Source organism: Corapipo altera, unplaced genomic scaffold (assembly GCF_003945725.1).
Source record: "Corapipo altera isolate COAL_440 unplaced genomic scaffold, ASM394572v1 63, whole genome shotgun sequence".
Classification (NCBI taxonomy): Eukaryota; Metazoa; Chordata; class Aves; order Passeriformes; family Pipridae; genus Corapipo; species Corapipo altera.
In genome coordinates this window covers 4,074,991-4,088,634 of record NW_020884928.1, presented here as the reverse complement: position 1 = coordinate 4,088,634, position 13,644 = coordinate 4,074,991, and the positions used below count along the sequence as shown (strand labels likewise).

General features: G+C 39.8%; 1 protein-coding gene across 2 annotated transcripts; it reads right to left on the bottom strand.

Moving 5' to 3' along the window:
* Positions 1-284: 284 nt before the first annotated feature.
* HACD1 (3-hydroxyacyl-CoA dehydratase 1) lies at positions 285-13,076 on the bottom strand. Of its 2 annotated transcripts, none has more exons than XM_027658674.1 (7): positions 12,829-13,076; positions 8,562-8,679; positions 7,646-7,664; positions 7,476-7,558; positions 4,713-4,834; positions 1,995-2,173; positions 285-495 (listed from the first exon to the last, which is right to left on the bottom strand). In XM_027658674.1, exons 1-7 carry the CDS (start codon positions 12,954-12,956, stop codon positions 413-415), a joined length of 732 nt encoding a protein of 243 aa, XP_027514475.1. In that variant the 5' UTR covers positions 12,957-13,076; the 3' UTR covers positions 285-412. The 2 variants fall into 2 exon arrangements, with proteins under 2 accessions (XP_027514475.1, XP_027514474.1); XM_027658673.1 differs by having other exon boundaries at positions 7,476-7,564; positions 12,829-13,072.
* Positions 13,077-13,644: the final 568 nt, after the last annotated feature.

The window sequence follows — 13,644 nt, the reverse complement described above, 5'->3', positions numbered from 1 at the left end:
ACCCAATTTACGCTCTGCTGTTTTCCAGAAGACTCACTTTCAGTACAACTTATCAACTCTCCTGCTCTTGATGATGACTACAGGTCATAACACAACTTTCTGAACAGAGGGCACAGTAGCCAACTATTCCAATTCTTAAAGCTATTTGTGAAACTCAGAAAAGTATTTGTGAAAATATGAAAATAATTTGTTTGAAGAATTAGACAATTAAAAACCAAAGCGAAACCGAGGATGAAAAGATAGGTCTGAAAATGTATCAGTTGCAAAAATAATAGAATCCATGCTATTTTATGCACAGTTGTTTATTCTTGTTCCATGTTTTAAAACTTGGACTAGAAAAATCACAGGAAATATTGAGGTTTTACCCTCTTTTTTGTTTTCCACTAAAAGCACCATAGTTACACATCTTGATTCAATCGTCCTTTTCCACAATCACTTCTCCATGAAGCACCCTTCTTCTCTGCCGCAGCATGTGGAAGTAGAGTTGTGGAAACACTTGACAAAAGCATAAAAGAAAGCAAATTAGATGACAAAATTCAACAGATCATATAAAACACAATTTTGCAGAATTAGTAAAAATTATGGCACACAGTGCTGCAGTTGGTTAAGGTAAATAATAACAAGTCATTAACATTGCAGTGAATTACAAAACAATAATTACTCAAAAGTCAGACAAGGACCCCTGAATATATACCCTGTGTTCAAGGAATTTTGCTTCAACGCTTTCTTTCTAGAAACAGGACTTAATCATGTTCTGGCAGTGCCTGAAGCCTTCAAATCTGTGCTAAGGTAAGCATGTTTGAATTAAGACTTTGTGTATACAAATTTAACCTACTTGTTCAAGTCTCAAGTGAGAAGATCCCTTTCTCCTGGCCCTCTGTCATCTATTATATTACTGTCCTGCTGACAGATTTGATTCTTATACTTAATGGTTAGAAAACTAGATTTATTCCTTAAACATTAAGTTATATAAACAGCTGTAAACCCATTAATAAGTTATGACAGCTTAGGACATTTTTTACTCACATCAATCTCACTTGTTGGCCTTCATGATTTCCTGTGACAAAAATTTCAGTGTATGTACATATTATGAAAGTCCATGCTTAAGGTCTCTTTCTCCCTTTATGAATGTAAATCACAGACCTTTTAACTTCAGTTTTCCCCTTTCTCTATTTTTCTCTCTAACCTGCTACCTTGTTTCTAACCTCAACATAGAGATTATTCAAAATATTCTATTATATATTATGTTAGTAATGTTATCTAAAATATTACATATCCCTAGTCTGATCTAGCCCCATTTGTGGCAGTGTATCTGAATAAGGTTGCTTTCTCCTCGTCTTCACTGCTTAGGTACCTGTGGAAATAACACTGGAAGTGAAAGACAGATAGTCTCTCTACCCTTAGCTTAGTTCAGCCAATTGATCTGTGGCTTCTGGTATCCGTTAAGCACAAGGACAAACTGATTAAACCAGGGACTAAAGATGTTCTGAGAGGTCTGGAGGCAGGGAAGGAAGGGCTGATTTCTGTGAAAATGAAATCTTGGAGAATATCGTTTCAAGTTTTTCCCAAGCATGCTAGAACTGTGATTTTTTAGAGGTAAATGAGCATTAGTAGCAATAACAACACAGTAAACCTATGGCACAATTTGCAGGACCATTTTTAAGCCATTGCTTCAAAGTGGCCAAGGCACGAGGAAGTCTCAGTGACACGGTTACAGACATTTCTGTACGTAAGCAAAAAGTTTTTTTACTTTGTACAAGTCTTAGAAATGTTTTTAGCATTTTCACTGAAATTTATGACAGCTTATGTTCTGAGACAGATAACAGGACAGAAAATTTCAGTCTAACCAATTAAAGCACAGCAAAGCTTGGAACGAGAGAAAGCAGGCTTTTACAGTAGAAAATGTTCAGCTAATTTTACTACAGGCAGTGCTTCCAGCATTGCTGATGACTGATTATTATGTTAAAACGTTTCTACAGTTAAATAATACTTACACGGCACATAGGAGAACATGACAATAATAAGGAAGTAATAGTAGTCAAAGGAGACATTATATTTGTTCGGAAGTCTCAGTGAAAACATTCCTGTTTTCTTCACATAAGGTAAAGCAGCATATATGGTTAGCAGTTCACCTGCAACTCCAGCAGGATACAAAATGATAAAAAAGTTGTATCTGCATTAAAAAGTAAAAAAAACTTTGTGAGAAACACTCCCCAAATTTAAAATTTTCTCTTGTTATTATTAGTGGCAATGTATTACAGTAGATCTTGCACCAAAATCAAAGACCACATCCTGACTTGGCACAGAGCACCAGTTTCATTTACTTTGGAGAGAGTTGCTTAGATTTACAGAGCATGCATTCCTCAGTGCTTTTATTTAAGAACAGTGAAGTATCAGAGTGTTTGTACGTCTTTATAATAAAACAATCCTCAAACTTGTAGTCTCCGATAATGATTTTTTTTTTTACAGGTACTGATCTTGGCTCCTGTTGTTATTGACAGGATTCAGACCAGGACTAAATCCCAAATTCAGATGATCTTACATATTTTCATCACAGAGCATGCACACTTGGTCAACTGTATGTATTATAATTTATTTGAAGATAATGAAAACATTGAGAAACATCAGTCTGTTTTACTTGCTACCACATGGGAAATTCAAATAATACTACATTTACCACTAATGGAAATTGGAATAAAAAAATAAAAGAAAATGGCAGTGCCAGAAACTTATCAGATCGATTTTAAAGTGAGAAGATGTTCAAATCAAAGATGAAGCATTCAGTTTAAATAAAATGTGGTTTGAATGCCACAGGCCACACAGGCAGTGACAAAATGAAAAACTGTAATCAAAAGACTTTGTGCTGTCCTTACACACAGTGCACCATGGATATGCAGGTTCTCCTAAGGAAAAATTCTCCAGTTCACGCAGGGAACAGCAATGACAGCTGTGGCACAGAGAGAAAGGCACAGTGTGCACTCCCTGACCAAAAGAGACGAGATCCAAAACAGCAGTAACTAAACATGAAACCCTCCTAGAAGTAAATGGGCTTAGAGGACTTGCAGTCAGACTATAGATTAGGGAAATCACAGAATCACAGAATGGGTCAAGTTAGAGGGGACCATAGTGGATCATCTGGTCCAACCTTCCTGCTCAAGCAGGATCATCCCAGAGCACGTGGTACAGGATTGTGTCCAGACAGCTCTTGCATATCTCCAGTGAGGGACACTCCACAACCTCTCTGGGCAACCTGTTGCAGTGCTCAGTCACCTTCACAGTAAAGAAGTTCTTCATCATATTCAGGTGGAACTTCCTGTGCATCAGTTTCTGTCCACTCCCTCTTGCCCTATTGCTTGGCACCACTGGGAACACTATAGATTAGAGGAGGTATTAGAAGGAACTGATGCAATGATTTACACACAGTGTGTCTATGCAGTTAAAAAAACCCCAACAATTCTGAACTAAAATTTGAAGCATACCAATTCCATTAACAACAGACAGGAGAATCTTTTACAACTATAAGCTAAAGATCAGAAATTCCAGCTCTCTTGGAGTACTGAATTTATGTCCAGTTGTGCTGTTTGTTTATCCATAAATCTTGATGGGATATTTTGGACTCTATGAAAAGATAACATATTTTCAAGTGTTTTGTTTATAATATATTTCACCACATAACTCTGCTGTCAGAATGTCAATTTTCTCTATTGTCTATATTAAGGAAACAAAATCTTGTCATTCAAGACACACTGACGGCAAAAAGTATATCTGTCAATGGACGCATATTTCTTTCTGAAGCCTATATAAAAAGCTATTAATGACAGCCAACCTGATTATTTTTAAGTTTGCCATTTAATGCTTAAACATAATCAAGTCTATCATCTTAGGTACTAGCAAAAATATAACATATTATAGGAATGGACATAAATATCAGGCATATCAAAGAAGTATATTAGAAGCATCAAAACTGAATTATCTATAAAACAAAAATGAAGGAAAATAACAAACTCTTTTAAATAAGAGTCACCTGCACTGAACGTAGGTTAGATATTTTCCTTTTAACATCTTGTCTTACATGTATTTTTAAAATAATGAATGCAGAGAATAGTCTTCCAGTCTCCTGATAAACAGGCAGTCTCCATAATATATGTGATCTAATGGCCAACCCTAAGTATGCTTCAAAAGCCAAATAGTTTTGATATTGAATACACTTTTTATGTGGGCTAAACTAAGTCAATACTTCACTACATGGATATAATCTTACAAAAGTTCTGATAAAGCAGAACTTCATATAAAGTAACAATACGCACACAGACTGAGTGACAACAATGCCTATATTTTCAAAGAACTGACATCCACAAAGACTAGCACAGGTGCTTAATTTTGGGCACAGTATTCAAAAGCATCTTAAAGAGTCATATTTAAGTTAAAAGAGAACTCCAAAGATAAAGAAAAAAATTTAAGAGTAAGTGAAAGCAGAGCTCAAACTGTGAGACATGGAGAGCAATGAATAAATCAGACCCCAAAAATCTCAGCTAAAATACTTTTAACATTTAAAACCAAGCAACAATGATGCCAAGTACAGAAAGCAACCAACTTGCACTTTGCTGACACATAACGAAAGCTCAAAACTCTGCTCTCCTGAGTGTTAGCTCAGCATGCGAGAAACTACCATGCACAGAACCATGAGAGACTGAAATGCAAGACATCTCCACCTGGCCCATTTAATGAAGTATGGCAAATGGTTGAGCAGGTTGAATGTGTAGAAGGAATATCGAGTAATCTCTGTCACAGTCCATACCACCAGAAAAAGAATAACGCTCTCCTCATTCTGGATCTGCGGAAGTATAAAGAACCAACATTTTCTTCATCCTTAAGCCTCTTTTCTGTGCAAATGTAACAGACTTCTCTTTAAGATACATGGAACAGAATTAACATCTTATAAAGAAAGAAGATTTTGTCATGTACAGTAAATACATCATATGTGTGTACTAACATACAGACATTTTGCAACTGAGCAATCTTTATCCTTTATGCAAATATCAAATATAAACCTCTGTAATTATGCTTATTCCTTCCCTTTGTTCTCTACTTGCATTTTCACTACACTAACGGCTCCTCTCTTTTATTTGTGGTTGACTTACTTGTTTATTTTCTTACTCCTTAAAACAGCAAGAACAAAACAATGCTACAGAAGATATGTTCTTTCCATAATGAGTTTTTAACCATCCTGCATTTCACTGCTCTGTCTCCTAGACTTTCTCTTACTTTTTATCTTGCTTCTTCCTCACTGTATAATGCATGTCTCCATGAAACTTTAGACAAAAGGAATTGCTTTGTATAATCTGCTAACTGTAACTTGGTCACAGAAGATCAAGTTTGGCAGACTTCAGGGAGCTCTAAGATAGTTAAGTAGGTGGAGCACAGATGGCTCATTAAATGAAGAGTAGTTGGTAGATCAGGAGCTTTGGGTAAACCCACTCAACAATCCTGTTTAAGATCTAAGTTCTGAGTCATTAAACTGCCTCATCAGTAGGTAGCACATCTCTGCTATTTCAAAATCTCGGCTCTTTTTCACTCTTGAGTGAACAAATAAACAAAAGTCCCCAAATACAGAGAAGGCTCCCGGGGATCTATTACAAACACTGCCTTCTGAGAAGAAGAATTACACACAAGTAATTTTCTTTTCTTTAAGAGGGAGGAATTTTGTAATACACTTCCATGCCTGAAGGCTGAAAAGCTCCAGGGACGTCTGTGAAATAAAATAAAGTAACTCAAGTTTTGTTAAAATTACAAAAAAGGGAAATGATTTTTTAAAATAAAATGCAACACGGTGACAAAGCTTACTATTATCTCCAAGATGCTGAAAATCCACAACTCTGTCAAAAGTCAAGAAGAATGGTAAGTGCTCATAAAATTACCCCCTCAATGTGTCAGTCAAAGAAGGTGCACTTTTAGTGGATCTCACCAACATCATAGAAAAAACTGGGATATAAAAATAACACCAAAATCACAAACAAAATAGGAACAACTGAAATGCAAAGACATCCAAACTAAGAAGCAAAAGTAAAGACAGAATTAGGCTGTTCTTTGCCTCACGTAATTAGAGACAAACATTGATAACCCAAACTTGGATTCATGTCACAGTGCTAAATCCAAGCTGAAGAGCTTTTAAATAAGTATGCAGAGAATTTCTATCTATTGCCTTGCAAATCTCCAGTCAAGTGGAGAGATCTGGGTCTGGCTATTATCACTGACATGCCTCTCACCATCTAAAGTGACCCTGAACATTCATGCCTGCTAAGCAATAACAGCATGAAATACAATCAGACATACATTCACATGTATTTTTTCTTGGACACAGCTTGACCTACTGTACTGCAGATAAAGAAAATAAAAGAAATTACTGGATATGCTAAAGATTTAGTCCACTGTAGATAATAAAAAAATGGCAAAATGCAGTTAAGTCCAGCTTCTGTGTAAACATTCAATATAAAAAACCTTTTTAATCTTTGAGATATTTTCCCTTAAGGAAAAAACGAAAACACTTAGCTTACCAAAAAAAACCCCACCTATGAAAAGCCTATTCCATGTTAAGAAAAGCAACAGTAAAGAAAAAGATGCAGTGTAGAAAATGAGTCCTCTGTGAACTGAAACAAAGAGATTTGGTAACTGAGGCAGGTGTCAGGATAACCCATTTGCAGAAAGGCCTATGCCATCTGCTGGTGAGACAGTTCAATGGCTCAGCTTTTCAAGTTCTAAAGAAATTCAGGAGCACAAAGTCCTTCACTTAATTCTTACATGCCTTTCACAGAAAGCAGACCTCAGAAACTGCCCCAAATGTCCTACCTACGAGCTGTAAGCAGTCTCCTTTCATTCTGCTAACAAATCACTAGCCTTACAATAGCCACCTACAAGCAAGGCAAACAAACTATAGTCGTTTATATAGGACCACAAGTGCCACTGTGGCATGCTGGATGTGCATTTATGCATGTCATCAAACGTTAATACTACCATAACATTTAAATTCTGAGATAGTTCCTAAAATAAACTGCAAAATCACAACCATGTTTATCGAGGTAAATTCAATACGAGACATCAATTTAAATACACAAATTTACATTTTATTTATATTAATTCAGCAAGTGATAATTAAAGTTTTTGAAATGGAACTGGTAACACTGTGGTAGATTTGCTGCTAAATAGCAGCAGTAGTCATTGATCTCGCCTAGGCAGACCACAGCCAGCACAAAGCCGAAGACGCTGCTGATTCACAGGCAAGACCCAGACTCAGTTTCCTGGGAAGAAGCACATAAATTCCATTTTTTAACCCCAACTTCCAAGATTGCACTCGAGTATGTAAGCATACTCATTAAGGAATATCACTAATTTTTAAATTGGTCTTCCTTGTGAAATGAGAACTGTATTAATAGCTTCTCCTTAAAAACAATCAAAACTTAACTTGCTTACGCACATACCTGTTTTATACTATGTGCAATGAACCACACCATGAAGATTCTTGAACTCACTTGGACCCCAGTCACAAGCACAGATGTGCGAACTATTCCTTAAAAAGAGAAACACGTTATCTCTGTTCCACAATTCATGTTTTAACTAGTTATAGGAGAAACTAAAACAAAGAACTCACCAACTGCACAGTGGACTACCTGTAAATAAAAATAAGTTAGAGGTTACAGATGTGCAGCATGTTACTAGCTACACTATAAGCATGGGCTTTTGATATTAATATAAACCTAGGCTTAATTCTGAAGGGAAGGGTCTTTTGTCTCCAACTAACAGAAAAGAAATTCACGGCAGAGACCTGGCAACAACGGGCTCAGGATTTCAGCTGTGCAAGCACATGAAAGATATTTATTTTCAAAACTAATTGTATATATTAGACATTTAGATATTTACAAAGCACTTTATTTTCAACTAGCAAATTTCCCTTCCATTACCTTATTCAAAGAAGAATTTTACAGGACAGAATTTTACTATATACAGCTGACGACATGATTTTAATAGTTTGAACTAGAGACTTTGTGGCAGATTGAGGAAAAAAGTTAACTCTTTGTTGTGCCTGGGAAAGAACTGCAAGTGCTCAATAAACCCACAGCTTCCTTCCATAGATGTACATGAATCTGATCTGGAAACAAGCAAAAGCAGGAAAAGCACAAAGGATAGTAAGTCCAGTATAAGGAGTAATAAGTAAACTATAATCTCTGGAGATGGTGGTGAAATACCTACAACACTAGAGGGTTGATCTGATGGCTGGAATGCATTTGAATTTTTGTCTTTTTCATTCAAGACTCTCAAATCGAAGCAGTTCCCAGGCACTGTCTGATTTACAGAAATACTAGAACCAAGGTTGAAAAAAATGTGCCCACTTGTTTCAAGTAATCACCTTGCCCCTCCTTCATTAAATAATAAAAATCCTTTATGAAATAATGAATTTAAAAGGACTTCTAGTACTAATATAATACTTTGTTTTAAATTCAGGATAATAATGTGTTTTGCCTATGATATGCAGTATTCAGTAAAGCAAACTAATGTTTAAAATTTACCTCAAGCAAAGCAAATGTCTGGAAAAATTTAAGCGTCTTTTGAACGCTTCTGAATAAGCCTCTATGTGTTCCTTTCTGTATATAAAACCGCACCATGGCAATACCTAATACCAGCCACCTACAAAAGAAAGAGAATGGATACATTTCAAATTAGAATTCTAAAAATATCCATCCATCGTAAATAATTTAGTATTTTTCTTTACAGAATATCTTTGCTTCTTCACTTGTCAGTGTTCTTAGATTATCAAAAATATCTTCAGACATAAATATTATAATGTTATGTAAACATTACACTCTTATCTCTTTACTTGGAAAAGGATGGAGAATGACTTGCTACCTTCAGAGGATTGACTTGAATTCAGGGAACCCCTAAAAACACCAATCCATCAGACTTTTCACTAGCAGGGACTCCATATTTTTGCTACTAAATCCTCATGCATCTCTACCATTAATTACTGTTATTTGAAAACACACAATGAACTTGGCACTAAAGCCACTGTTTGGGTTGCAGGTTTGAATGAGTAAAGGACCAGAACCTATGCCCATCAGTTTTACACTTTTCACAGCCCCTCAACTCGATTTCAGGACTGACTAGTGATCTGAATGCTTCTGTTTGTGACTCTCCAACTGAAGTTACCATTACTATTATATTTTCAATAGTGTTGAGAAGTGATCTTTAAAAATCAGGTGGCAAAGTGCTGAAAGATGGGTGTTCTATGCTCCTGGCTTCCAGAGGCAGGTATATTTAACTAGCACACTTGAGGACGTTGGATTATTTTTATTTTTTTTTCAGGAGGGGGGAAGCTGAACAATTATACCAACTAATAACCCTTCCAATGTAAAAGAAAGAGAGTAACAGTATCTTTTAAACATACTAGAATTTGATACAAAATTTAAATTGAATGGAAATTGAGATTAAAGAAAAGTAAACTTCTAAACTGTGGTTGGTTGATCCCCACCGTCAGCCCAGACTCTGTACAATAACCCAAGGCATGCGCAGTTCCTTCCACACAATAAATCCATATTTATATAATTAAGATTTTCAGAAGAGTGTATTATACGTTCCTTTATCATAGAATGTTATGTTGGAAAGGACTTTAGAGATCATTTACTTCCAACCCTCCTGCCATGGGCAGGGACACCTTCCCCTAGACCAGGTTGCTCAGAGCTCCATCCAACCTGGCCTTGGATACTTCCAGGGATGGGGCAAACACAGGTTCTTTGGGCAACGTATGCAAGTGTCTCACCACCCTCATAGCAAAGAATTTCTTCCTAATATATAATATAAACCTGCCTTCTTTCAGTTTAAAGCCATTCCCCCTTGTCCTATCACTACAGGTCCTTGTGAAAAGTCCCTCTCCAGCTTTCTTGTGGGCTCCCTTCAGGTACCAAAAGGTTGCAATAATGTCACCCTGGAGCCTTCTCCTCTCCAGACTGGACAACCTCAACTCTCTCAACCTTTCAGAGCTATACCACATTTATAAAGACATCATACTAGCAAGATGATTCAAAACTTCAGGTTTCAATCCACAAAGACTAAGAAAGTACAAAAATTCTTTAATATAGACACAGACATAACCAGAGCTATGGATGGTTATTTTGAGAGGTAAAAATAAAACCCCGAAATTATAACAATTTTAGTTTAACTTCTCGTCTGATGATACTGGGAAAAAATACTGAGTTCTTTCATTCTCCATAGGCCATAGCAAGCACGCTGTACAGCAACATGAGTTGTGGCTAACGAAGGGCCCAAGCAACAAAGCAGAGGGGTCTGAGAAAAACTCAGAGGCAGATGCAGAGAGCGCATAAACATTCAGAGAAATATTTACACAAACATTTGGATAAATATTTAACTCATCTACTGTTCCTATACTCCTCCCTAAGCATAAGGTATTGGTTAATACTGGAAACAGGGTATCAGGAAATACTAATCTTCTGGTCAGATCCATTGTGCTGTAACAGTGTGAGTGTCGCATGGATCATGACAGGTCCCTGTTCACCTCAGATGGCACGTACTTCAGTATCAGCCCCTTAACAACTCTTACGCAAGGTGGCTACTGCTATGCAGTCACTTGGCATGGCCCATCCCAGCATTTCATGACAGCATTTCAAACTCACATAGTTAGTCAGGCTTCCCCACATGGTAGGAATGATTCCCCTTCTTGATCCCTTCTGCTTTAAGCCCCTGAATCCGATCTGCCAGAGCTCCAAAATTTTCCCCTGCAAGTGTCACTTAGATTTTATAACAGATTTTAAATATGAGTGGATTTATTTCAGGTGGTCTCCCACCATTGTAGAAATGCAGAATTACTGAAATATCACTTGTAGTTCTCCACAGTAAAGCTGCCCTGTTTTATAGGGATGTGTTTAACAAGAGGAGGGTGACACTGAGTTTACATCCAGCTGGCAGCATGAATGGTGACAGCAACAGCTCTGTCCTAGCCCTAGACTGAGAAGTCATAATACATTTAATCTAACAAGACGTTCTCTGTATCTTGTTCCATAACCAAAGCATTGCAGAGAGAAGTAATCTTGGACTACACTCAGAAGCAAAGACTGCAAATACATTTTTCTTAAATAAATTTTTATGTGGACATGAATTTCTGTAGCTGGATTTATTTAGTTGTCAGTGGCATTGACTGAGTATTGCAAATCACAAGGAAATGGAAAACACTTCCTATAATAAAGGCAGCATTTCCACTTGGGGCTTCAGTAGGACTGGGTATTCATCTGTCATTTTAGTCCCTTAAACCTGTGTTAGAAAGGAAGATAAGGTGCAAGTTTTCTTTATTATAATAGTTGTTAACATGCAGTTATGCATTAGTTTGTTAAAACTCTAGAAACACTTTGCTATATTGCACTGTCTGGATAACTGGACCAATATGCTGTTCTAGCTGCTTATTTATCCTGTGTAGTACCCCTGTTAAGTATTGCTCTATTTCATATGTTTATTTTTTCTCTTACATTGTACCCAAAAAAGATTATAAGAATTTGTTCCTCTCTCTTTTTTTTTCTCCATTTCCACATAAAATATCCAATTTTACATGTCTTAATCCTTTTTGATAAGAATGGCAGATGGGAGAGAAGGAAGTGGGAGATACTGAAGCAGCACCTAAGGTCAAAACTAATATGGTTCGATAATCTTTTAGAGACATATAAAAGTCTGTGGCAAGAGTCAGTGTTCATTAGCAAATTCACACATGGAGCACAAGTCTGGGAGTTCAATGAGGTAACAGTAACCTGCCAGTTAGAAAAAAACTACTTTCAGTAAAAGCACTTTTCAAAAGGTGTTGCAGCAATATATGAACAGACTTAAATACCTACTCATGATTCACGGATGATAGAGAGAAGAAAGCCATTAGGGTCATATTCCTGGCTTTCTCCATCAGTACTTGAACTGCTTCAACTACAGCATGTCAGTTTTGCTTTATGGAATTCAAATGACAGAGAATTCACTCACTGGTAACCACAGTAAAACTGTTCTCCTGATAAATATCACTCTAGAAGTTATAACATGGTTAATTCCTAGCTTTCTTTTAAGCATGTGGAAATTAAAAGGTTGGAAGTATTTTCCCCCAATAATTAGTGAACAGGGCAAATTTTCATTAAGCGGAAATAGGTGCTTCAAGCACTAATAACATAAACCTGAGTGTTCTTATGATCTGTTCCACTTTCCCTAGAGCAAAGCCTCACAGCACAGAGCACAAGCTCAAATGAACCCCCTAGGCTTCTGCAATGCTTTCCCCTCCACCCGTCCCCGCTCATCACTAATGACCGCCGGTTCTGCGGGCCGCGCTCTCCCCTCCGGGAGCCGGGGTGGGCTTTGCTTGCCTAGAGACGGGGCTCACGGACCCGAACGAGCTCCGCTCGCTCAGAGCAGGGGCCCACGGACCCGAACGCGATACCCCACACGGGACCCCGGGACGTGAAGCTCCCCGCGGCACCGAGGGGCGCTTTCGCCTCCCCATCCGGAGGCGGGCGGCGGCGGCGGGGCGGCGGCGGCGGCTGTGCCGAGGGACGCGTCATCCCGCCCGGCATTCCGGTGCCGGCTATACTTAACCTCGGCGGCGGGCGCCGGCGGCCGGCAGCGCTGCACCGTATTAGGCAATGCCCGGCGGGCCAGGATAGCCCCGGTCCCGGCGGCTCTCCCGCATCCCGGCTCTCCCGCCCCGCAGCCCCCCGGGCCCGGCGCGCCCCCGCCGCGCTGCCCCGGCCCCGCCGCTCCGCGCCCCGCGGAGCCGCCGAGCTGCCGGCCGCGCCCGCTCACCCCGCGGTCATGGCGACGTTGTAGAAGATGAGCCAGGCTGTGGCCAGGGCGCCTAGCTTCCGTTTCTTGCCCTTCTCCTTCTCCTCCACCGCGCCGTTACCGCCTCCGTCCTCCTCGCTGGACGCCATGGTTGCCCCGGCCGGGAGCGCACGGCGGGAGGAGGGGCTCCCTCCGCGGCGGGGCTCGGCCGCTGACAGCCGGACCCGCGCTGTCTCTCACCCCATCTGTCTTCCCCGAGGCCGCTGCCGCCGCCAGCTGCTCACATGGCCCTGCGCGCTCCTCCCTCCGCCCCGTGGGGCTCCCCGGGCCAGACAGACCCGGCGGGGGCGGACGATCCTCCATCGGGAGGGAGCTCCTTGTGGCATGGTACCTGGCCTCGCCGCTCACCGTCAGGCAGCAGCAGCGGGCATAGCCCACCCCAGCAAAAGTGACAGAAAATAGTGCAGTTCGTGGAAACACAGAAACGTGTGTCTGAGGTTGAACATCTGGGAGTCTGCTCAAAGACAGAGTGGTGGGAATATGCCCAAGGTCCCCATCTCAGAGGCCAAACAGGGTTACCTGCCACGGTGACCTCGGGGAGAGAACGTCTCCCAGTCTGGTAGATTTCCATAAATATCACCCTCAGAACATGAGGAACACTGAGGCCCACACCTGAGAAGGGGGAAATTTCTTCCAAGAGCCTGAAGAGCACCCAGCTGGCAGACTGAAAGATGACATTTGAATATGCATGTTGTCTTGTAACTCTGCTCTCTGTGCACACACACAGGGAAGCTAAGCCAGCACAGGGAGCCTTGCTGGGACTGTCTCTGGAAGGGG

Coding starts and splice junctions, on each gene's coding strand:
- HACD1 (XM_027658673.1), bottom strand. CDS start 12,956: ATGGCGTCCAGCGAGGAGGACGGAGGCGGTAACGGCGCGGTGGAGGAG. Junction 4,835..7,475: donor TTGCACATAGTATAAAACAG/GTATGTGCGTAA, acceptor ATACTTCCGCAG/ATCCAGAATGAGGAGAGCGT. Junction 496..1,994: donor CATGTTCTCCTATGTGCCGT/GTAAGTATTATT, acceptor GCTTTTGTCAAG/TGTTTCCACAACTCTACTTC.